The sequence below is a fragment of the Grammomys surdaster genome, unplaced genomic scaffold (genome assembly GCF_004785775.1).
Source record: "Grammomys surdaster isolate TR1022 unplaced genomic scaffold, NIH_TR_1.0 130, whole genome shotgun sequence".
NCBI classification, from domain to species: domain Eukaryota; kingdom Metazoa; phylum Chordata; class Mammalia; order Rodentia; family Muridae; genus Grammomys; species Grammomys surdaster.
The window spans coordinates 4,760,530-4,784,576 of NW_021604588.1; the positions used below are offsets into that span (position 1 = coordinate 4,760,530).

General features: G+C 35.8%; 1 protein-coding gene across 4 annotated transcripts in view; it reads left to right on the forward strand.

Annotated features, from left to right (window-relative positions):
* Positions 1–24,047, forward strand: part of Cop1 (COP1 E3 ubiquitin ligase) — a 118,581-nt gene that overhangs the window by 62,896 nt on the left and 31,638 nt on the right. For all 4 annotated transcript variants that reach the window (XM_028758829.1, XM_028758837.1, XM_028758845.1 and 1 more), the window contains 3 exons: positions 14,434–14,577; positions 16,239–16,347; positions 16,684–16,765. In XM_028758829.1, the coding sequence (XP_028614662.1) occupies positions 14,434–14,577; positions 16,239–16,347; positions 16,684–16,765 (335 nt within the window). The remainder of the gene's footprint in view (positions 1–14,433; positions 14,578–16,238; positions 16,348–16,683; positions 16,766–24,047) is intronic.

Sequence of the window (24,047 nt, forward strand, 5' to 3'; positions counted from 1 at the left end):
TTCTTATAGTAGATATTTACAAATATTGTTTTTTATGGTAACTAGTGTTCATCCAGAGTAAAATTGTAATGTACTCTTTATTGATGAATGCTTGTGAGTTTTAAAATTTACTTAGTAGATGTCTTTATTAGGATTTTATTTCTGTGAAGAGGCACCATGACCAAGGTAACTCTTATAAAGGCAAACATTTAATTGACACTGGCTTACGGTTTTTAGACATTCGGTCCAATAAGGAGTGAGGTAATTGCTGTGATAAGCCTGACCATGTGTTTTTTTTTTGAGAAATATGGATCTGGGGACTTCATAATGCAATAGAATACTTTAAGTGGGCCTTACCGGGCCCTACTAATAGAAGTGTGGAAGACATTGGTACTGGGGTGATTGGATCTTGGTGGGTTTGGCTCAAGAGGTTTCAGAGGAGAAGAATTTTAGTATATGGCCTAGAGACTCTTGTGATATTTTGGCGAAGAATATGGCTGCCTTTTGTGCTTGCCCAAAGAGTGTGCCTGAGACTAAGGTAAAGAAATTTGGATTCATTTCATTGACAAAGGAAGTCTCAAAAAAAGTCCTGCATAGACTTTGTCCTCTGATTTATTCTCATGAAGAACATTTTGATCAAGTGTAGCAAGCTTAGAAAAAATACAAAATATATGGTTCCAAGATTAGAGCAGCACCAGGAAGTAAAATGGAGCTAATCCTGTACTCAAGGATATTGTGTGGAATCAAGGGAGTGGTGACTTCAGGACAAGATCCCACCCAGCTAAGCTTATTGTTCATGTGTTTGCAATTTAACAAGGGATTGTTATATCATGTTAGGCTTTATTTTGACCTGGTTATTGTTTTTATTTTAAGTTCTAATCTGGAAAGAACTACAATATAGAAATTGAGGAGGCATCTGTGCTTGGCTCTTGAGGCATAGTTGCCAGGAAAATCATGGGTTCAGGCATGGTAGTACATGCCTTTAATCCAATGTCTGATCTTGGTGATGTACAAGAATGATCCAGGTGTTACTGGTTTTGAAAGCATGGAAGGGTCATGAAGAACAGCTGAGGCTTGGCACTGTGAGAGGCCAGGGAAGGCAAGTGGTGAAGGTGCAGCCTCAGTTGCAGTTGATGGCCCGGGACTGAAGGGTTTGTGCAAAGAAGTTGAGGCTGGCACCATGAAGGAAGCAAGGGAACCTGTGAGAGTCTATTGGTGAAGACTTGTTGCAGTGGGAGACTACAACAAATTAGAGATGCCAGTACTGTGGGATGATTACCAAGAATACCAGCAGCAATGGAGTGGAGTCAACCAGAGCCTAGAGTGCTACAGAGGGCAGATATGGAGAAGTGACCCAAGTCCTTTGGAAAAACCCAGAAGATGATGTGTGGATCACAGACATTGGAAAAAGAAGCTGTAGAATTGAAGTTGCCTTATATATTTCAAGGTTTTATAGATGCCAGAGCCATGGGATACGTGCCAAGGAAAGCTGCTAACAGGGAGTGGAACCAGCCCAAGAGAAAGAATTGTGTTGCAGTCAACAAAGCCGAAAAGAGTTGGACATCAGACATGAAGATGCAGAGTTTGCCCACCTCATTTTTTGGTCTTGTTTTTGGTCCTGTATTTCCTCACTGTGACATTTTGGAAAAGTAGTGTATATTCCGCGATGTTTGAAGTATGTGATCTGCTTTTTGATTTTGCTTTTATAGGAAATAACACTTAAGTGATTGGATGACTTTCAGAAGAGACTTTGGACTTTTAACATTGTTGAGACTGGTATAGACTATGAAGACTTTTGAAATTGGATGAAATGTATTTTGCATTATGCTATGTTTAGGTATGGCCCCTGTAACTTATGTGTTTGAACAAGCCTATGGAGGCCAGGAAGTGGAATGTGATGATTTGAATATGCTTGGCCCCATGGGAAGTGGCACTACTAGGAGGTGGCCTTGTTGGAAGTAGTTATAGCCTTGGTGGAGGAAGTTTATCACTGTGCAGGTGGGCTTGGAGGCCCTATGTTCAAGCTTCATTCTGTGTGGAAGAGAGCTCCTCCTGGTTGCCCATAGAAGAGAGTCCATTCCTGGCTACCTTCTGATCCAGATGTAGAACTCTCAGCTCCTTCTCTAGCACCATGTCTGCCTGCATGTTGTCATGCTCCCACCATGGTGATAATGAACTGAACCTTAAAAGCGTTGCCTTGGTTGTGGTGTCTACTTGCAGTAGTAATAAGACAATAGATCTTCAGGAAATCTTTAACCTGATTTCTGAAGAAATGAGAAATGAGATGAATGGTAATCCAGAGGACAAGGTCTCCTTCAAGAATCTTACCAAGGGCCAGTGTCCCAAAACAGTATATTAAAACTATATTTTATGCTGAAAACTATTACCAGGAAGGTTTCTTATCTGGCTGATTTCCTGCTCTATTTCCAGGTCTGGCACATGGTAGGTGTTCAGTGGCATATATTTGCTAATATGACTACAGAAAAGCACTGTTTAAAGGAGAGCTCCTTTGGTTATTGTTAATTTGCTGCTTCCTACTGTGCCTTTTAAGTTCCTGGTAAGGAAAGCTCTACTTGTCTACTGTGAGTTCAGGTCAGCCTGGATCTAGAGTTAGATGGTTAAAACTAGAAAAAAATAGACAAAATAATCAAAAATTCCCATTAAGTCAGAAAGTAATTTCTTGGAAAGTTTGCGGTGTTGTAGAAATTATTGTTGAATTCTGGCATATCTGTACATAAGTTTAAAGAGAAAAATATTTTAATTTTGTCTTCTGGATAAAAACATAGAGAAATAAAATGATATATTTATTTACACATATTCCATTGTGCATATGAGAGAGTTTTTATAAATGCTTATAGAGTGTAACTTCTGATCTGAAATGGGAGTGAGGAAAGCCACTTTGAATGAGAACTTTTCATATCATTGATTTTTTTTTTTTAAAGTCAGTTTTGTTTTTCTTATTTGTCTAGACTAACTAGAAATAAGTTCAGCTAATCTTATTTGAGATAAAATGAGAAATTATTGTACCATTTTGTCTCATAAACAACTAAGTTGCCAAGTAACTGAAAGTATTCTATCTTTTCAGAATAAGTACAGCCTTTATAAAGTGATTGATGATCTGCTACCAGGCTTATAAAAACCCTTTGCTAGGTCTGTTTCCAGAGTGGTTACTTAGAGGATCCTGGGCCACTTACTACATTCCACAACATAATTCTTTAAACATGGGCATTTTATCATGATGGTTCATCTCCAAGTCTGGGTCCTTAAGAGGGAACTGTTCTTAGTCTACTTTAAGACACAATGTGGAGTGAAGCTTTAAGTTGTATATCTTTAACACCACCAAAATGAAATACAAATTTTAAATTAAATTGACTTAACTCATATTTTTTAGCATTTACTGTTTCTTAGACATCTTCTTAAATCTTTTGTTACATAAGCCTGGTCATATCTGTTCTGAGAAAGATGTTCTGTCCTTGGATAAACGCCATAGTGCGTACTTAAGAAAGCTAAGAAGACTATGATGTCAGTAGTGTATATAATCATAAGGTACCACAGTCCGTTACTGACCCAGAGATTTTATGGGGTCCATGACTCTGCTCATAGAGGCCAGTATGCTCTGTCTTCATTACTGTGATTTAGATAGTGAGACATAAGATCAGATAATAGAAATCTTATATGTTTCCGTCCCCAATTATTCTGCCACTTAGCTTCACCCTCTGTCTTATGTTTCAAAGTTACATTAGTTTTTCATTTAAAACTTTCCTCGCATTGTTATGTAAGTTTTAGAGTAAGAGCTTTTTAAATTCCTTCCCATTGATTTTGTAATTGGATGTATCTGACAAGTTTACTTTTGTTTTTGTTTTAACTGTTTTATTTGCTTTTCCTTATGGAAAATGGGATAGGTTTATTGTTTTCATTTGGTGCATATCTCTCTCTCTCTCTCTCTGTGTGTGTGTGTGTGTGTGTGTGTGTGTGTGTGTGTGTACACGCACATATGTGTTGGGGCTTTATGGAGGCACATAAACACTTCATAGCTATCTCATTTGCATAGGAGACGTGAGTTTCCACTGAATGGATTTAAACCAGTGATCCTCAACCTTTCCTAATGCTGCAATTCTTTACAGTTCTTCATGTTTTATGTGAAGTTTTATGTTTTATATGATGTTCCAATTTTAATTTCTATAAATAAGTTCATAGTGCTTTTTATTGTTTTGAGATGTTCTATCTAGGGTGCCCTTAAACTTGCTGAGTGGCCAAGGATGACCTTTTGACTTCTCATGCGTCCATTTTGAGTCCTATGATTACAGCAGTATGTATGCTCCATTTTTGTGCATTGTTGGATGGAACCCAGGATGCTAGGAAAGCATTGTGCTAGTTGAGCTAAGTACCTAGGTCCTCGTAAATAAAATTTTATATCTGAATATCAACACTCTTGAAATAAATGAATACATATTACTTCCCGTACTTCCCCTACTCCAGCATACTTAATAGCAATTTAGTGACTTTATCTAGATATATATGACCACATGGCTTATTGCCACATAAAAGAAAAAATATTTTTCTCATGTCTATAATACTTAAAAAAGGTAGAGTCTATGAATGAATGTTGTGGGAATATACTTTAAAGAGATGAAACACATGACCATACAGTGAATGGTTTTCAAAATTGTAAAGATCTGGTTCCTCCATAAAAGTGGGAGGAGGCCTCTGCAAAAAGTAAAGTTTGCTTAAAGAATAAAGCACAGTGAATTGTTTCTAGAACTGGCTTGGTCAAAACAGCTTAGACCCAAGACTACACGTAAAGTTCGCTTAAGCTCAAAAGCAGTGTCTGTTTTGGTAAATTATGCTTCAAAGCTCCAAAGCCTTCCATAGCCTAAGCTGTTGTTCTTTGTTGAACCAGTGGGCAAAATGAACTCTGCCATAGCTTATACTCTTCCTGTCTATGTCTGTCATATCCTTAGGTTTATAAGCATTTTAATCCCAATAACTGAAGTCACTAAAAGTCTTATCTGGGGTCTGATAAGGAGAGGTGTCATGGTCCTGAGAGGATGGAAATTCAGTCTAAGATCTAACATGTAATGCCTGTTATTTGTCACACTTTAACAGGTACATGTATGTTAGGTAAAATAATAGAGTAATTAGATCTATGTACTTAATTATAATGAATAGGTTCAAAATGCTCTATATTGGAAATGATGAGTAGTTTGTCTTTAAGTGTCAAGTTTGTTTTGTGCGCAAAACATTGTTTATAGCTTTTCACTGGCACAAGGTTGAAAGAACTATAAATGGGTATGATGGTATAAAGTCTAGTAGTTTGATCAGTAGATGCCAAAGAGGAAAGTTTGGAGATAAATTAACTGTTCTGTGCTCAGAATAAAGATTTGATACATTAAATCATAAAGAAAGTTTTGGTTAGTAGAAAGAAATATTGTAATGCTCACTTATGAGAATAATGAAAAAAATTAAGTGCTCAAAGATTTTGTTAAAAAGTGTAGTTGAAACAGTTTGAATCACAAAATGATAACTATAAAAGAAAACAAGTGTGATTGATAATTATAAATACATGAAACCTTTGAAAACTAAAATATTTTCATAGTACCTCAAAACACAAATCTGTTTATGTGGGTTTTTAGAGCTTAAATTGAAAGCTGAAAATAAAATCTATTTCAATGCAGAAAACATGAGATTTCAATTCTCCATGTTGCCTACACACACATGAATGGTAAGTGTGGTGGTTTGAATGTGATATCTGCCATAGTCTTGGTTGGGTGAATACTTGGTCCCCATTTAGTGGCACTGTTTAAGGAGACTGAGGAGGTGTAGCCTTGTGGGAGGAAATATGTCTTGGAGGCAGGCTTTGAGGCGTCAAAACTTTGTGCCGTTCTCAGTTGGTTCTCTTCTGCTTCCTATACAAAGCTCAAAATGAAATGAGCTTCTACTTCTACCTACAGCACTATGCTTGTTTGCTACCGTCCTTTCCCACCATGACCACACTGATTCCTCTGCAACTGTATGGTGAATACACCCTTCCTTCTCTGAGGTGCCTTGATCGTGGTTTTTTGTTGTTGTTGTTTTGCTTTTTGCTTTTTGTTTTTACTCATAGCAATAGAAAAGTAACTAATAGAATTGAGTTTTAGTTATTAATATTTTTATTTATGAAAACTGTAAGAGAAAATAAATATTTAACTGTTCGAGACACTGAATCACATCAGCTACTAGTTTGTGCCAAAGTTCAGCAAAATTAAAACTGTAGAAGACTTAAATAGCATAATTGGTAAAGCTAGAACACATATACAAACATTGACAAATAATACACATTCTTTTATAAACTTACCCATGGAAAATAAAGTGTTCATAATCTAGATAAACTCTAAAATTACAGCAAATAAAGATCAAAGACAGTATTCTCGGATCATAGTGGAATGATACTATTAGATGTTTATAACAAATTTAGAAAACAAAACAAAAAACCCACTATTATCAGGAAATTTTAAAACTTTTGGCAGCTTATGGTCAAAATGGAAGTCAAGCTACTATGATGAAAGATCTATATATCACATATGGCTGAAAGAGCCAAGAATCTGTTTCTTACTGTAAATTCTTAGTAATGAAGGAAAGATAAAAGGAAGTACTCAACTGAAGAGACAAAACACCATCTTCAGTAAATTAAAGAGCAGAATTCTGCAAGGACTGATAGTGAAGGAACAAGATCTCTCAAGAATGAACAATTCATGGGACTTTGTTCTCTGTCAGTCAGGGAGTAAGTAAGTGAAGAGAATGTCTTAGAAAGATGGGTAATAGTGGTGCTTAATTTGAGAAGAGTAGACAGTAGCTATGGTTTCATAGTCGGTTGGTTGGTTGTTGCTGTTTTGCTTCTCCTTCTCTGTATCATGGGGTGCATATTTTCTCTCAGCCAAGTCAAGTGTGGAGTGAAAAATTAGAAGAAATCTATTGTATATGAGGGAGGTAAATTGTTGCCCATGTAATTGTGGTAGGTAGTGAAGAAAGTACATTCATAAATTAACAGCAAAGGAAAGCCCTGAAGGGTTATTAGAAACCTGCAATCACCTTTTTAAAAAGAAGGTAATTGTCTAGAAGTACTGTGACAAGGTTAGAATTCTAGGTGGGAGGAGCAAGAGTGACATCATTAGAACTGAAAATGCCAATGGTTTTATGGGATGGAACATGGAAGAATGAGAGATTGATAAATTATATTATTAGAATAATCATCTTTAAGGTTGTTGTAATATTCAAGAATTTTGACAGATAAAGATTGGTGAGTGGCAGTAAACTGAAAAAAATTGTAAGATTGTATGGCTTGGTAAAAGAAAGAGTGGTACTAAGTGTTCCAGGTGCTACTGAGATGGGCAATTTCAGAGGGAAATTCACTAGAAGAAATCATGTATAGTACAAAAGACACTGAGCCCATCTGTTCTGTTGGAATAATGGATCAAACAAATAAGGAAGAAAAAGTGGTTATAATGTAATGTAAGTGGAGAGTGGTTTGATTTTTACTTTATTAAAATGTGTAAAATTTCAGATCTAGAACTTAATATTTGAGGATAGTCTCAAATACATGAGAAACGACAAATATAAAAGAGTATTATGTTGTTGAGGCATTGTGTAACAGTAAGAGGATGAGCTGGTATTTTGGTGCACACCTCAATCCCAGCACTCTAGAAGCAGAAACATGAAGATCTCTTTGTAGTTGAGTCTAGTCTAGTTAGAGAGTACCTGTCTCACGTTCAATTTTTGAAAAAGAAATCAATATTAGGGCCAGATGTGGTGGCACATGCTTGGTATCTTAGCATTGGGAAAACTAGAGTTCCAGGTCACCCTCATGGCCTTACAGTGCTACATGAGACCCTATCTCAAAACATGACAAAAGAATAACAGTAACAAAAAATCAGAATCAAATAGATTGTAGTGATATAATGTTAAATTAAAGTACTTTCCTACAGTTGAATTTTGTATAGCCACTCTGCAAAGCAAATTAGGTAGCTCTAGTACATACTGATGGAGAATTATTGCCAAGAATTGCTACTAGATGAGAAGACACCATGGTATAAATTGCCATGATCTCATCTCATCTACTTAATTAATTTTAAAGAGAGTATACCTTTTTATGTATTTATGTTTAGGAAATTTCTAGGATGCACCAGTTGAACCTACCCATTGCTTCTAGGTAGGGCAGTTGTTTATATATTTGGCAAGATTGAAATGGAAGCATTTTTTTTTCTGTATGCGAGTAGAATATTTTTTTAGATTAAAGTTTAAGAGCACATTCATGCTACATTGTAGTGGGTCCTCATAGTATTAAAACTAGGGCTTTGTACAGTAGCAAATGATTATGTCACCACATCTTATTTGAGAAATTGATTCTCTCTATCTACCCCTCCTTCCCTCCCTCCCTCCTTCCCTCTGTTTCTCTCTCTCTCTCTCTCTCTCTCTCTCCACCCACCCACCCACCTCGAAGTTATTCTAGTTCCTTCTTTAAAATGGATTAGAGTGACCAAAGGCATGGTTCAACTGTTAAGAACTCTTGCTACTTTTTGCAGAGATGGTGGGTTCAGTTTTCATCACCTATATCTGGTGGCTCATAGCCACCTGTAAATAGTTCCAGAGGCCCAGTGTTTTCCTTGGATATCTGCATGAATGTGGTACACATACAATGCATACACATAAACACACTACATAAATAAAGGGTCAGAAGTAAATATTATGGAGTAGAAAAGGAGATAGGATTAGATTTGGTAAGGGGCTCCTATAGAAGCCTGAGTTTGCATTAGTGCACATCCAATATTATTTCTGTAGTGTTCTGAAACATTATGTTGAGGTTTTCTATCAGCTAGCAGCAAACAGTCAATTATAGATGTTTGATAACTGAATAATCATGCTTCATTCTGTTGCTTTGTTGAACCTGGGTTACCATTGATTTCTAATTGCTTTGTCTATGTTATATTAGTAATTAACTTATACTATCTAATCTTTAGTATTGAAAACCCTGTAAGGCTGTCTCATTCCTTTCCCCCCCTTTAATTAATTTTCCAGGTTTAATTTTTATTATATATATAATAGTAAATGTTTATTATTCTGTGTGTTTTCATGTCTGTGGATATGGTTTTGAAGAATAACCCATTTATTCTCATATAAATGATAGTTTTAAGTAATGACTGAGAACATAGACTGAAATTGGACCCCTTGAATTTTTAATCCTTGGCACAACCTACACCAAATGACTTAACATCTACACGGTGGAGATTTGGAGTTTAACTTATGTATAGTGTTTAAAATAATGCTTAACATTAAATGTAATATGTATTTTAGGAGCTTGACTTATTAATATTAGCACTTATTGCTCTAGGAGAAAGGCCCTGAATGGCACCAGTTTTAATTGACTTTGCTTGTGTTTGCACTTTCTAAAGATCTGGCAATGCCTTTTTCATTATAATAATCACTTTCTAAGTCTGTGATCTGTTTCTTTGAAATTATAGTTCCCTGTGACTCTTGAGGCACATAGTCTGGTAAATGAGATTTTAACAACTGTTGTTACTATGTTTTCTCCTGATAAATTGGGTTCTAGTGCTGGGGGATATTAATCTACTTCGTTTGTTATTAGTTATCTTATAACTGCATAAAGATATGACAGACTGTGAGACTAGTGACAGAATTAAATGCTTGAGCACATATAACTTTGTATTGCTTGTGCTGCATTGTACTGGAAAAATGTGTTAATCAGCTGTGCTTTATGGTCTATTGCCTTGCTGCTTAATCACTTGACTTACAGCCCCTTTGACAAAGAATGTGTCAGTTTCTAATACTGTAATTATGTTTTTCAACTGCTGAAATAGATCATGGTCTTAAACAATTGAAAATTGCAAAATGTGAAATAACAATGCAATTTCCATGTTCTAAGTATGTCTCCAATAATAGTACTTTTCAAAGTTCAAAAGTGTGTTTTGAAATAAACAAATTGTATGAAACTAAGTTGTTTATTAATGATGGTTTCATTCATACAATTTGTTTTGTCATATATACCTTTTATCTTTTCCACTTGCAATTCTTCCATTTCTCTCTACCACTTTCCCTTCCCAACTTCATGAGTTTTTATTTTACTTTGAAAAACAAACCCACCAAGTCCACACAGTGGTACCACTATGTACTTAGTTGTAGAGCTAATTAGTGAAGCATAGGTAGCTTCTGAGAGGTTATTAGCCTGAAGAAAACCAATTCTCCCTTCCCAGGAGCTGGCTTGTTCTTGTGCATATATTATGCATTCTGTCCTCACAGCTGTATGTGTGTGCATTGCACTGCTCTGTCCGGCAGTTACTGTTTTGTTATAGATATCCCTGGGCTTTTACAGTGTTTCTGAACCTCTTTCATTGTGATTTTTGAGCCTTGCCAAGGAGGAAGTCTGATATGGGTATGACATTTAGAGTTGAACTCTTCACAGTCTCTTATGTTCTACAGGTTGATCAATTGTGAGTCTCTGTACTTATTCCCATCTACTGGAAGGCAGGGGCACAGGACAAACAAACTTTGATGATGGTTGACAGATATACTAATCTATGGATATAAGGATAAGAACGTAGTTTTGGAGTTTCCCCTCAGGTCAGTGACCTAGTCAGTCACACCTTTTGAGACTTTAAAACTGCTGAGAGTGTCATTGGCTGCTCATTATATTCATAGCACTATTGCACCAGTGAGGATATTCTGGTCATGCCAGTCATCATTGAGAAAGTTTACAGCGGGTATGTGGGGGGGGTTAAGATTGTTGACCCTCCCCCCAATAGTATGCATAAAACCTCCTGCCACATCTCTTAATAATGCCACTTCTTATGGGCCAAGCATTTTAACACATAAGTCTATGGGACCCATTCCTATTCAAATTACCCCGACTATGAAAGCTAGCTGCGTCTATGTCAGTACTGGTTTGCTTTTTCCTTGTTTATTAACTCCAGTATATATTATCTTCAGTATTTACCAATGGAGTTTACAAGTTCTGTATCCAAGAGTAGTTGAAATATCTTGCAGGGTTTCAGGGTGATGGTGGGAGTTCTGCAGGACCCCAGTGAGCAAAAACTTGAAAAGAGGTAATCCATATTTGACACTGGGCTTGTTATTTGGGAGTCTGTGGTGTCTAGGAACAATAGTTTTCCTACTTCCTCTTGTAGGATGATTTCAATTAAAATTTTTCTTTTTATATATGTGCATATGTAGATTTCCACATGGCATTTTCAACTGTCTTTTGATTGATGTTAGTCGTTATATTTTAGGAACTTCTTGTTTTGCTACGATAAAACACTATAACCAAGGCAACTTACAAAAAGGAGTTTATTTTGGCTTACACGTCTAGGATGATAAAGTTTATCATGGTTGGAGAGACATGGTGACAGGCTCAGAAAAACTCAAGAGTTCACATTTTCAGCTACAAGCATAAAGCACAGAGAGTAAACTGGAAGTAGGGAAATGCTATGAAAATTCAAACCTGTTCCTAATGATGTATTTCCTCCAGCAAGGTGCCATCTCCTAAATTTTTCCCAGTAGCGCCACTCCTCATTTAAAGCACCACTGTTCTTGCTTTCATAGTCTATATTCTACACTGCTCTCTTATCCTCGTCTCTCCCTGTCCCATTTAACCTTGTCCGTCTCATTAGTCTCTGCCCTGTTTGTACCACTCGCAGTCTATTCCCAGTCACTTGACTCCTCCTCCGTACTAGTTTCATTATATCTGTGGTTATTCTAGATACATGTATCTCAAGGTTCAATGCTAGCATCTACATGAAGAGACAGACAACATGTGGCTTTTGTCTTTGTGGGTCTGAATTACTTCATTCAAAATGATTGTTTCCTGATGTTTCTCTCTTGAGTATCAAGTGACTATCTCTTCTGATTAGTTTTGACTTGAAGTCTGTTTTGTCAGATATTAGGAAGTTAATACCTACTTGTTTATTAGTTCTGTGGTAAGCACCACAACCAGCACCAATATGGGGACAAAATAGTTTTCAAATAAGTCAAAGCTAATATTCCAGTCTTTTATTGAGGAAAGCCAAGGACCTTAACCAAAGTACAAGGTGAAGTAGGACTGTGGAGGAATGCTTGCTCACTGCCTACAGTAGTCTGAGATCTGCACTCAACCAGACACATCAAGAAGATGCTTCACAGACTTGCCTATACACCAGCCAGATGAAGACATTGTGCAGATTGAGGTTTCTTCTTCCCAGATGACCCTACTTGTGTCAGGACTTATTGAAGGATGTGTATGAGTGTTTGTTGGTTTGTGTGTTTTTAAAAAATTATTGTTATTACAATGTTAGGGCTTTGTTCCCAGTATAATTTGTCTTGTGTTGACATGGTTTGGGTTTATTTTGTTGTGAAAGAATCTGACTGTGTCTCCCAGAGCAGCCTCAAAATTAGACTCCTCCTGCCTCAGCCTTTGAGCACTAAGATTTATAGACTTGAATTATCATGTCTTACTCCCCAAAATGCTTGTTAAATAACCCAAATGAAGAAAACAACGAGACCAAAACAACATACTGATTTTTCAACAGTCAGGTTAAGAGTAAGGTAAAGAACCTAAATAATGATGTGGCTGCCAGGAAAGTGATGTATGAAGCCAGTTGTCAACAAAGGCTGCACAGGTTACTGTGTAGGATTTTTAGTCAGTTTTCCCTGCAGTATCTTTAAGTTAACAGGCTAGTGCTTAAACTTTTTATATTAAAAGCTAGTTAGTCATTTGTCTATTCTTAATTCCATACTTTCACTTGTACTTTAGAGTAATTTTGATTGCTTAGTAGACCCTGTTTATAAATAGAGGGAATGTATTCAAGGATTATATAACTGATTCTTACTTGAGTTACTAGGCATTACTAAATCACCTCAGTTAAAGACCAGATTTCAGTTCCAGTACGGTCTTAGTCATGCTTTCTTTTCTGTGATAAATAACCAAAAGCAACATGGGGAGGAAAGGATTTGTTCCACAGCACAGTCTATTACTAAGGGGAAGTCAAGACAGGAACTCAGATATTGCAGGAACCTGGAGACCAGAACTGATGCAGAGGCCTTGGAGAAGTGCTGTTTACAGTCTTGCTCTCCATAGCTTGCTCAGCCTGCTTTCTTAGTGCACTGAGAGCCACTATGGGTTGAGCCCTCTCACATCAGTAAAAAAGAAAATGCATTTCAGGCTTGCCTACAGGCCAATCTCATGAGGCCATTATGTCAGTTGAGATTCTCTTTGTCAAAGTAACTGCTAGGGTTAAGTTGACATAAAGCTAACCAGTACAAGTACCACTTCTTGTCAGTGGTGTGTGTGTGTGTGTGTGTGTGTGTGTGTGTATTCACACGCTAATTACTGGCATCATCTCTGAAGCCAGACTACCTGATAATTAAATATCATTTCAAACCACTTAAAAGCCCGCTACCTATGGTAGATCACTTCACTGTAACTCTCATTATTCTAAAATGTTAATAATAATAATATCTTTCTCATATGGTAGTTAAAAGAATTAGTGATTATAGATCAGTGAGAATTATATTGAGAAATATTGAATATGGAAATTCTTTTCAACTTTCACCTGCATTAGGCAATTCAGATTGCTGGCTTGAATGATAAGTGTATGGAGGCTGCTGGTTAAATTCTACAAAAGTGAATAAGATCTTATATTTTGCACTAAAGTAGCTTATTTTGAAATTTGTGTTTTAAAGAAGATACAAGAGCGTAGTGGATTCCCTAAGTCCTGTAAAAGGAGCAGAAGATTTTTTTTTATATTGTTTTCTGTTTGTACAATAAGGAATGTGCATTGACATTCTGTAATTCAAAGAGATAGTATTTGTTTGGGTAATAAGGAATTGACTTCAGATATAGTAATGACAACTTAGTTCCTCTTTTTATGACTATTCTGTCCCGTTTTCACCACCAATTGCTTCACTAATTCTCCTTGTATACTGCTTTATTTATTAAAATAGTATTAAGTGCCTTGAAAGAGTAATGACAAGATTTATGAAAAAATTTATTGACAATTTTTTTTGGTCACTCATAATGTTTCAAACTATTAAAGGTCTTCATACTAGGATGTAATATGGTTATTAAAATTAAACTGAAAAACAGGCCAGGTGTCTAGGAACAAAAGTTACAAATCTATACAGTGTCCTGACTCTTATAATTCGGTATCTTGATGACTTATTTCTGAACATGTGGTCTAGTGAGACTTGAAGATATTTGAAAAAGCTGTCTTCTCTGTAGAAATAATAGGAGCTCTGTAAAAGGAGAAAATGTCAGCTGAGATACAGCTCAGGGGTATCACACTTGTCTAGTACACATACATGCCTCACATTCAAGCCTCAGCCCGGGGGAAATAGGAAAAGAAAAGTAAAATTCTAAAAATTTGCTATAGATAATATCAGGGTTGGATACATAGTCTCACAGATGACATGTGTGCTCTCCCTCCGCTTTAGTATTGAATTTGACCGGGACTGTGACTATTTTGCAATTGCTGGAGTTACAAAGAAGATTAAAGTCTATGAATATGGCACAGTCATCCAGGATGCAGTGGATATTCATTACCCTGAGAATGAAATGACCTGCAATTCCAAAATCAGGTATTTCTCTTTTTTTCTTGACACAAGGAGTGTCTTCATAGTTGTTCATATTAGTGATAAGTATGACATTATTTTTTTTTTTGCATGAGACTCTGACTCATTCAGGGAGCATGCTTTGATTGTATATATAGAAGATACTTTGCATGAAACAGTTTGTGTACATAGCTAGCAGACTTGGTGTTCTGTTTTGGATTCTTGGACATTTGGTATTAAGTTGAATCCAAGGTATATGTGTTTATATGTGTGCTCTAATATTAGTGATAAACTAGTATCATGTTCATTTTTATTTCCTAATTCATGTATAGCAGTTTAAGAGCCTGCCCATTTGTAGTGGCATCATACTTGAGAATTTATTATACTCCTGAGTAGAGAATATATTGCAAAAATGAATTTATTAAATGCTTGTGTGTTAGACATTGTCTTAAGTGCTTTAACAGTTGTCTAACATGGTTACCATTATTATTCACACTTACAGTTGAATTGCACTAAAACCAAAAGTGAGTAGCTTGCCTGGGATGATCTAGCTGACATGTGGAGGGCTGCAGACTGAGAAGTTTAGTTCTATAGTCTGTGCTCTTAATCCCTTTGTACTTATTTATAGCATATAGCCATTACAGTAAGGTTAGTTGTGTAACATTGTACTTTAAAATGTTACAGTAATAAACTCAGCAGAGTACTTGGTTCATTTTAGTATTGATAGTCATTGTCACCATAAAGGAAAATGTAGTAAGTTTTAAGTGTGCTACTGCCTGCTGTATCATGGCACATATGCAAATGCATAGTACTTTATGACACATTCCACTAAATGCCTGAAATTGCTTAAGGCCAAAACCTACAGGGCTGAAAAGACCAATACCTAAGCACAGCTAACACAGTTGTTGGGTTTGTTTTCACCGGTTATGAAATATACTAAGTTAACCAGAGCTGCAGCTATTAAATGACAGATCTGAAATTAGAGTGCAGGTTTGTCTGAATCCATAATGAAAAACTGAGTTTATTTGAAAATGGAGATGATCCCCTCCTAATCCCTAAATTTGCCATAAATACAATGGAGAGTAAAATACATTCTTGGATGCAAACTACTTTTCTTAGTGCTTTATTCAATAATCTACACATTTTACTGTGCATGATTTAACTGTATATGTCTCAACAATAGCTTACTGCTTTAGATGCAGACTTTTAGAGAATAGCTAAAATTATTTAAATATGTTGCATGATTTTAATTGGAATTCAAACACACATTGCATTGGTCAAGACCTTTTGAATGTAAAAACTGAAATCCAGTTCAAACTCATTAGCTTAGTTTCATGGTTTGTCACAGCTGCATATAGGGGCTCATTCTGTTGTACCATTCTCTGAGTCACCTCGGCTTTGTCATTGTCATTAACAGTTACCCTTTCATGTGTAGGAGAGGTGATCAGTAGCAACTCTCAGCTCTATGTGTCATACACGTTGTGATCTGAGTAAAAGGTGGTAAACTTCAGCATTTGATGGTTTACTATCAAAGAGAAAATCTAGATACTACTAATGTCTGTTCTGAATTATTGTGAACTGATAGAAACCATTTTGAAGAATGTTCATCTTCCTGAACACACTGAAATTGAAATTTGCCCCAATGTTACAATTTACATCTTAAAGTTTTAGCTTTTTCTTTCATTTAGCTGTATCAGTTGGAGTAGTTACCATAAGAACCTGCTAGCCAGCAGTGATTATGAAGGCACTGTTATACTATGGGATGGATTCACAGGACAGAGGTCAAAGGTCTATCAGGTAAATATAGATATTGACTATATATTTAAAAATTACATTTTTTGTTTTCTTAGCAATTTAAAGTATGTATATGCCTTATAAGTAAAAATTTTTAACCACTATTTAATATTTTTATACTTAAGTGGTTGTACCAAGTGCTTTTCCAAAGAATTCCTCATACTTTAGTTTTAGAATGTATCAAATACATTTACAGAAGCATTAATTTTAGTAAATATGAGGCTTTCCTTTACTGTCTTTGCTTTTTATTTGATTTTATCGGCAGTTTGTTTCACCAGCCGATATCAGTAAATTGTTTTTCTCCCTTTCTCCCTTTCTCTCTGTCTCTTCTGTATCAAGGAGCATGAAAAGAGGTGTTGGAGTGTTGACTTTAATCTGATGGATCCTAAACTTCTGGCTTCAGGTTCTGATGATGCAAAAGGTACCATTCATTCTTATTTTCCCTTAGAAGATCCCACTCCTTAAACTCTAGTTAGTGCAGCTGTGCAAGTTGCTTATTGAAACGCATGCAAGTTCTTTGTGAATCAAAAAGTAATTTGAGCAAGAAATCTGTTTTTCCTTCTGAGTGAAGGAAAAATGAATCCACAGCATTTTCACAGTAATGTTTTTGTATTTGTGCCACACACTGCGACTGAACTGCTGTCAACTTCCTAAAAATACTTAATTTCTTTATGTGTGTTTGTATGAGTATGTATGTGTCTGTATGCCTATATGCCTCTTGTAGAGTGCATTATGCATGTGTATATACAGAAGCCAGAAGAGGGTGTCAGATCCCTCAGTTGGAGTTACAGGTACACTAGCATAGTACTGGGGTCAGAACTCTACTCCTCATAATTATATATAGTGTGGATTTAACTATTGTTGACATTATTAACTACTGAATCATGTGTCCAACCCCTGGTGTCATCTTTTAACCAAAGGTTTGAGATATATCATCTAGTAAACTTTATTCTCTCAAGCATCTAGAAATTTCTACACCCGAAATTATATTGGATATTTAATATATTCTAAAGCTTCATAGTGTTGTAATATTTCCAAGGCAAGTTTATATGTATGTATTTTGGCAGAATAATTGGTCTTTTCTACTTCTCTCTTTGCCCATCTTTACTGTTTGTTATTTTCTGCTATTCTTTCTATCCTGTTACAGCAGAGTTATTATGAACAGATTACCTTACTTTAAAGATCAAGTATACTACTCTTTTTTGAATGTGTCTTTTTTGACCTGTAATGATAAATACTAGTAAACTATAAACAGATTCAGATGGAGCAACGCTCCAAATATTTTAGAGGGAAATAAAAATTGAGAACTCTAGAAATTGTTAACTAATTCAAACAGTAGTTGTATTCAAAATATAGTGATGAATATTTTGTGTTTTAACAAAATTATGAAACATCATGGTAGAAAATATTATATTCTTGTTTCTGAATTGTGCTCTTTTAGTGTCTCTGTAACTAAATAAACAAGAATATGTTTACATTGACTTGCAATCTGAATAGTTTTTATGCTATAATTGAACAAAACTGTATGTCTATGATATTTCTCAGTAGAAAAATTAGAGTCCTTGTGTGGAGTTTCCTCCTATGTGAGGTATTGGAGTACCCTTGCTTGTGAGGTAACCAAGCAAGTCTCTCTCCATTTGAAATTTCAGCTGCAAAGGATCGGATTCTTTCTTCAAGCCTCCGTAGGCATCTGCACAGTCATGTATACCAAACCCATATAATCATATAAATGAAAATCATATAAATCTATAAAAATTATTTTTTAAGAGAGTAATCTTAATTTCCTTTCTCCCCTTTTCATTCTTTGGCTTGTGCAACTTCCAGATAAATGGATAAATAATAGTAGCCCAGCATTGGCGCTTCTGATTGACATAGTATGCTTTTCCTTCATTCTTTTTATGTCTAAAGACCCCATTTGACTGTTGTGGGTGATATTTCCAACATATAAATGCATGTGCATATATATGCATACATATGTGTGTGTGTGTGTGTATATATATATATATATATATATATATATATATATATATTTCATTTAGTTCTTTAGATATTCTCAGAAGTGAAATTGTTCTATCATATGGTAATTTGTAGTTTTTTTTTTTCTTGAACTATCTCCATATTTTTTATGGAACTTACAACATTTAAGATTTAATGTATAATGGTTATAGTGCATGACTGTTCTGCTTTTTCTACATCCTTGTTAGACTTTCTAATTCATTAGCCTTTTAGACTTGATGTGCCTGCCTACCTGCCCAGCTGTCTGCATTTCCTCTCCCCTTTGCTTTATTCCTGCCACATCCTTTTCTTCCCTTCTCTCATTTTCTTTGCCTACCTGTCTGCCTTGATGCCTTCTGCTTTTTAAAAATATATGTAAATAATTAAAGGGGATATAAAGGGACAATTCACTCTTCTTTGTTTCTGTATTGTTCAGTGATACTGAACACCTTTTCAAATATATGTGTGTTTTAGCTATACATGGGTCTTTGTAGAAGTATATGCTTTACATTCATGGGTACTCATAGAGAAGCTATTTAGATTTCATAGAGTTTTGTTCATTAATATTTCTATATTGCAATTATTTGTAGATATTTTTATCTTTTGTTTGCTTCATATACTTTCTTCTAAGCACTGTTGTAGTTAATCCTAAAATTTAAGTATTAACATTATATATATATAACTTATATATTTATAGATTATTTAGCTATGGACCATTTTAAAATGTTTTAAAATTTTCACACTGAAAATTTTCAGAAATTTGACTTACAACAATATAGGTACAAAACACTTATATAATTTTAATTTTAATTTCTTTAAATTTGTTTTGACTCACTTCATGGTTCAGTTTGTGAACTATCTTTGTAGATATCTCAAAGGCATTGAGAAGTTCTATTTGGGCTCCTATAGAGAGTTCAGTAAGTGTCATTTAGAGCATTCTTAGTAGTATAGGCTGATGATTTTTTTCTTCTTGTCTCCTTATTTTATGAGATAGAGATAGAAACATAGAAGTCTAATTTTTTTTAGAGAGAGAGTGAGAGTGAGAGTGAGAGTGAGAGAGAGAGAGAGAGAGAGAGAGAGAGATGAGTGTTATATGTAATTTTTTTCCCTGAAAACTAATGGCTTTTATTTATGTAAGGGTCAATATAAAAATAAATCTTTGAAGTGACACAGGCACATGATCTCTGGAAAGAGAATCTAGCAGTTAAGAGCACATTTCAGTACCAGGGGCTCTAATGATTGGCCTCCCAGGGCACCTGTACTCACATCTTACATGTTAATATGTGCACCCCCCCAACACACACATAAGTATGTGCTCCCCCTATACACACACACACACACACACACACACACACACACACATCATTTACATTTTAAAAATGAATCTAAACAAGAAGTAAATAGGTGAAAAATGTATGTCCCCTCTAAATACTAAAAGAAATAACTACAATTGCTGAAAGAATTCTTTTCTTTCTATTTGTTAGTAATAATTCAGTGAATTGCTTGCAGTGCTAACTTCAATTTTCATTGTGTCAAAAGAGTCTCATCACACATATACCAAAGCAACAATAATTGACCAGGAGGGTAGCTTGTCAGTGACTCTTTATGTAAGACACTATAAAGCAATCTTGAGCTACATACTTTGTTATTAATCTCTGTGGATGTTAGGGCAGAAGCTGGGAAATTCAAGAGTATATGAGGTCGGACAGTTCTGCCTGGTTATTTAAAAGCAAACACTCACACAAGTTATATTCAGAGACATCATTGAAATGTAATTGAAGGGTAGAGAGATGACTCAACAATTGAGAATACTTGCTTCTTTTGCAGAGGGTTGTTTGTTTCTCAGCCTCTTTTTGGTAGTTCAGAACCATCTGTTATGTCAGTTTCAGAGACTATGACACCCCCTTCTGGTCTCCACAGGCTCCTGTTTGCATTTGGTATGTGTATGCACACGCACACATACATACTCATATATACACACACTCACGCCCATATATACACCTACAGATGATTTAATAAGGTAAACATCAGAATTTTAATTAAGTCCATGTACATAAAGTAAAGGTGTATGCCTTCATTTGTTTTGAAACTGTCATCATAAGGGCAGGAACCAATTGAAGGTTGGTACATGTTGGTGAATTGTCCCCTTTATTAATACACTGTGTCACCCCCACACACACTCTTTGCCCCCCCCCCCTTACAGAGTTTCTCTGTGTATCCCTGGTTGCCCTGGAACTTAGCCTGTATTGGACCAGGATGGTCATAAACTCAGAGAGATCCACCTGCTTTGAGTAATAGAAATAAAGGTTTGCACTACCTTGGCCTTTATGCCTATTAGTAGTCCTCTGAGAAGTACTCCATTGAGTATTCATAAATCAGAAATTTCTTTTTTTATAGTTCTATTACTATCCTACTTTTCTGTTTTCTTTTATGAGACATATACACTATTTTCTTACTTGTTACTTTTATTTAGACTGAATAATTCCTACTGTATCTTTTACTAGCTCCTTTTTTTTTTTTCTTTTTCTTTTTGAGACATGGTTTCTCTGTATAGCCCTGGCTGTCCTGGAACTCAATCTGTAGACCAGGCTGGCCTCGGATTCAGAAATCCTCCTGCCTCTGCCTCCTAAGTGCTGGGATTAAAGTCGTGCGCTACCACTGCCCAGCACCATATTTTTTTTTAATGATCCTAAAAATTTTATTTTCCAAGTCACAGTAGATTTTTTCATAACATACTAAACAGTAAAACTTAATTTGTGGTTGACTGAAAAATATACTTATTCATGAAACAGTATTTTCTTAAACTAATGCAAAACCAACTCTAGCAAAACACTCACATGGAAGAATTTATCTCATAATGTTTAAGAAAAACCATTGTCTCAGGCAATAGCTAGAATATTCCCCACCACCAATAAAACAGTTTTTACCGTCCATCTTAGTAGTCATAATTGGCCCTGGACAATATAAAAGTCTGAAGAGATTAATAATAATCTTTCCAGTGAACTCTCTTACCATGCTGTGTTAGAGGAAGTGGTTAAAATTTAAATTTTTACCGTAAAAGATATCTATACTTAGATTTATTTCAAAATGTATTTTTACATCTTATATTTAATTATTTTAACAAGTAAAATTATAGTTGCTTCTGAAGACAAAGTTTTACAGCATACAGTGCACCATGAATTGTCTTATTTAGAATTTAGAAGGACAAAGAGTGACAGTCTAACCACTCAAAAGCCTTAAATTCATTTTTACTTTGTAGATATTTATGTATCTGCTGTGTGTACTGGCAGGTGGCTAACAATTTTTTTATTGGATATTTTATTTATTTACATTTCAGATGCCATCTCCTGTCCCCATTTCCTCTCCCTAGAAAATCCCTATCCTACCCCACCCCCCTTCTCCTGTTTGCTTTTATACCATTTTAATTGCGTACAAGTATTAAGGTCAGTTCTAGGTTGAAGAACTAGCAATACAATAGATGCAGTTGTCAAGGAACAAGCAAGACAATAAACATAAATAGTCAAAGAATAAGCAAGGCAATAAACAAAGTCCGGTGAACACCCACATGATCACTGTTTCTAAGGGCTTATCAGGATGACCAAAATATCTGAGCCTACTTCCCTGTCCTAGCCCAAAATAATTTTCATGTCTGAAGTCTACTTCCTCGTTGTCACCTTAAGTTTAGATTCCTGCCTGAAATTATTTCTTTGTTGTATTCTAAGATTTATATTCCTGCCTGAAATTATTTCTTTGTTCTAGCCTAATGATAGATTTCTGCCTGAAGCCCACTTTCTTGTCTTCGGTCAATGTCATATTCCTGCCAGGCAGCCCATTTCTTTGTCCTTGGCCGATGTCAGATTCTTGCCAAGCAGCCCTAAAAGTTCTCCACCTCTCCTCCTTTTTTATTTTATAAAAAAGACTGAGCCTGTCTTAGGTCCTTCTGATAAGAATGCCTTCCTTACCCATCCTGGAATATGCATTATCAAAAGGCAGTGCACTTCTGTCTTAGGTTGGTAAGGCTCTGTGCAGAATCTTACCTGTCCTTTGCTTGCCAGCCTGTTAATTGAATAACTCTGTCTGGGGGTCCATTTTCAGTTTCAGGCCATGTACTTTGGCTGCCAACATGTTGATGTTGTTAAAGTATTCCCAGGACAAACAGGGCTAGCACAAGCTATATATGCCATTCTTGAAGTTTGACCAAAATAGAAATAGGTAATTTAAAATTACCCAGACTATGGGTAATTTTATAAGCAGAATCTGCCGCATCAACACTCCGCAGAGCAGCATTCTTTAAATTCGTAAGCTCACTATGCAAAGTTAAAACATCCAGAGAGGTGTTAGAATTATGCCAAATACACTGCAAGTGTCTTTAAACTTTTTCCTAATTATAATGACCACCACTGTAAATTTTAGACCTAACAGGCATCCAATGGTATTTGGCATGACACTTGAGATGGCTCCTTACTCTTAAACTCTGAACATCCTTCCAAAAATTGAATAGTATAAAGCGCATCAATTTATTTTTCCAAATGACTATCTAAATCCTCTTCTATATTCAACACATTAGTAACATCTTTTGCTAAATGATTAACAAAAGTAGCTGTTTTAACTTCTGTGTCAAAGCAGTTGCAAAAGCAGTGGTGCTAGCAGTTAATGTAATTAAAGCTGTTATCCAGCAATAATGAAGCCCACTATCCTCTTGCTTCTGCTTAAAGCCTGACTCACTTCTTCCTGTACTTGCAAGCTTTTTTCAGAAGACCAAGGTTCTGGGATATTCAGGGCACTAAAGCAAAAGCTGGTTGATAGACCTCTGAAACTGACATGCCGAATTTCAGTACACTAACACAGTTAGAAAGTGCACAGTCAATGCAACTTACATTAAATACTATAGAAGAAACAAAATTAATTTTGACTTGACAATTTAAAGAGCCTTAACACATGGACTAACACTTGTTTGAAATCCAGATTCTATCCCAACTTTATCTCTTCCTAACATAACATTATAGAGAACTGCATCTAACTTCCAAATCTGTCTCTGAAAATGTCCAGAACCAGCCTTCCAAATGAAGACTGTTATTTCCAATATTGAATTGATTTCTAGACTAGTCCATGATTGAGTCTGAATAACTGGGCACATTTTAAAAAAAAAGAAAACAAGAGTCTTTTTAACTTCTCTTTCTGATTCTTCCACGAAGTCTAAAAACTTGAGGCAAGGCAGCTTGTCCCATCAGGGGTATAGGTAAGCAAAGATGGGTTGGGAACACATGTCCAATACAGCTTCCTAGTCACAATTGTCAGGACACTCAGCAAGCTCACAGGACAGCATCATTCTTTCTTTTGGCATAGCATGTCTCACCCGTCACTTTGGCAGCCACCATGCTCCTTCATCATCCTGCAGAAAACAGACAAACATGTCCTCTTCCCCATATTAACTACCTGATCAGGATCATGCCATATGCCAGCAAGTGGATCCTTCCCTTTCACCTACACATAAGTGTGCCTAGTTGTAGAGTGCCATAGACCCTCAGCAGAAAGTTCCTTGGCATCCCAATTTTTTTTTTTAATTTTAAAACAGAAAGAACATGATTTAAGTACATTTGTCTTGTACAGGTATATACCTCCCTGTCTAGTTCCATTTTCAAAATAATCCTTTCTAGATTCTTTTTGTTCTTCAAAGCATGTGTGTGTCTGTGTGTGTGTGTCTGTGT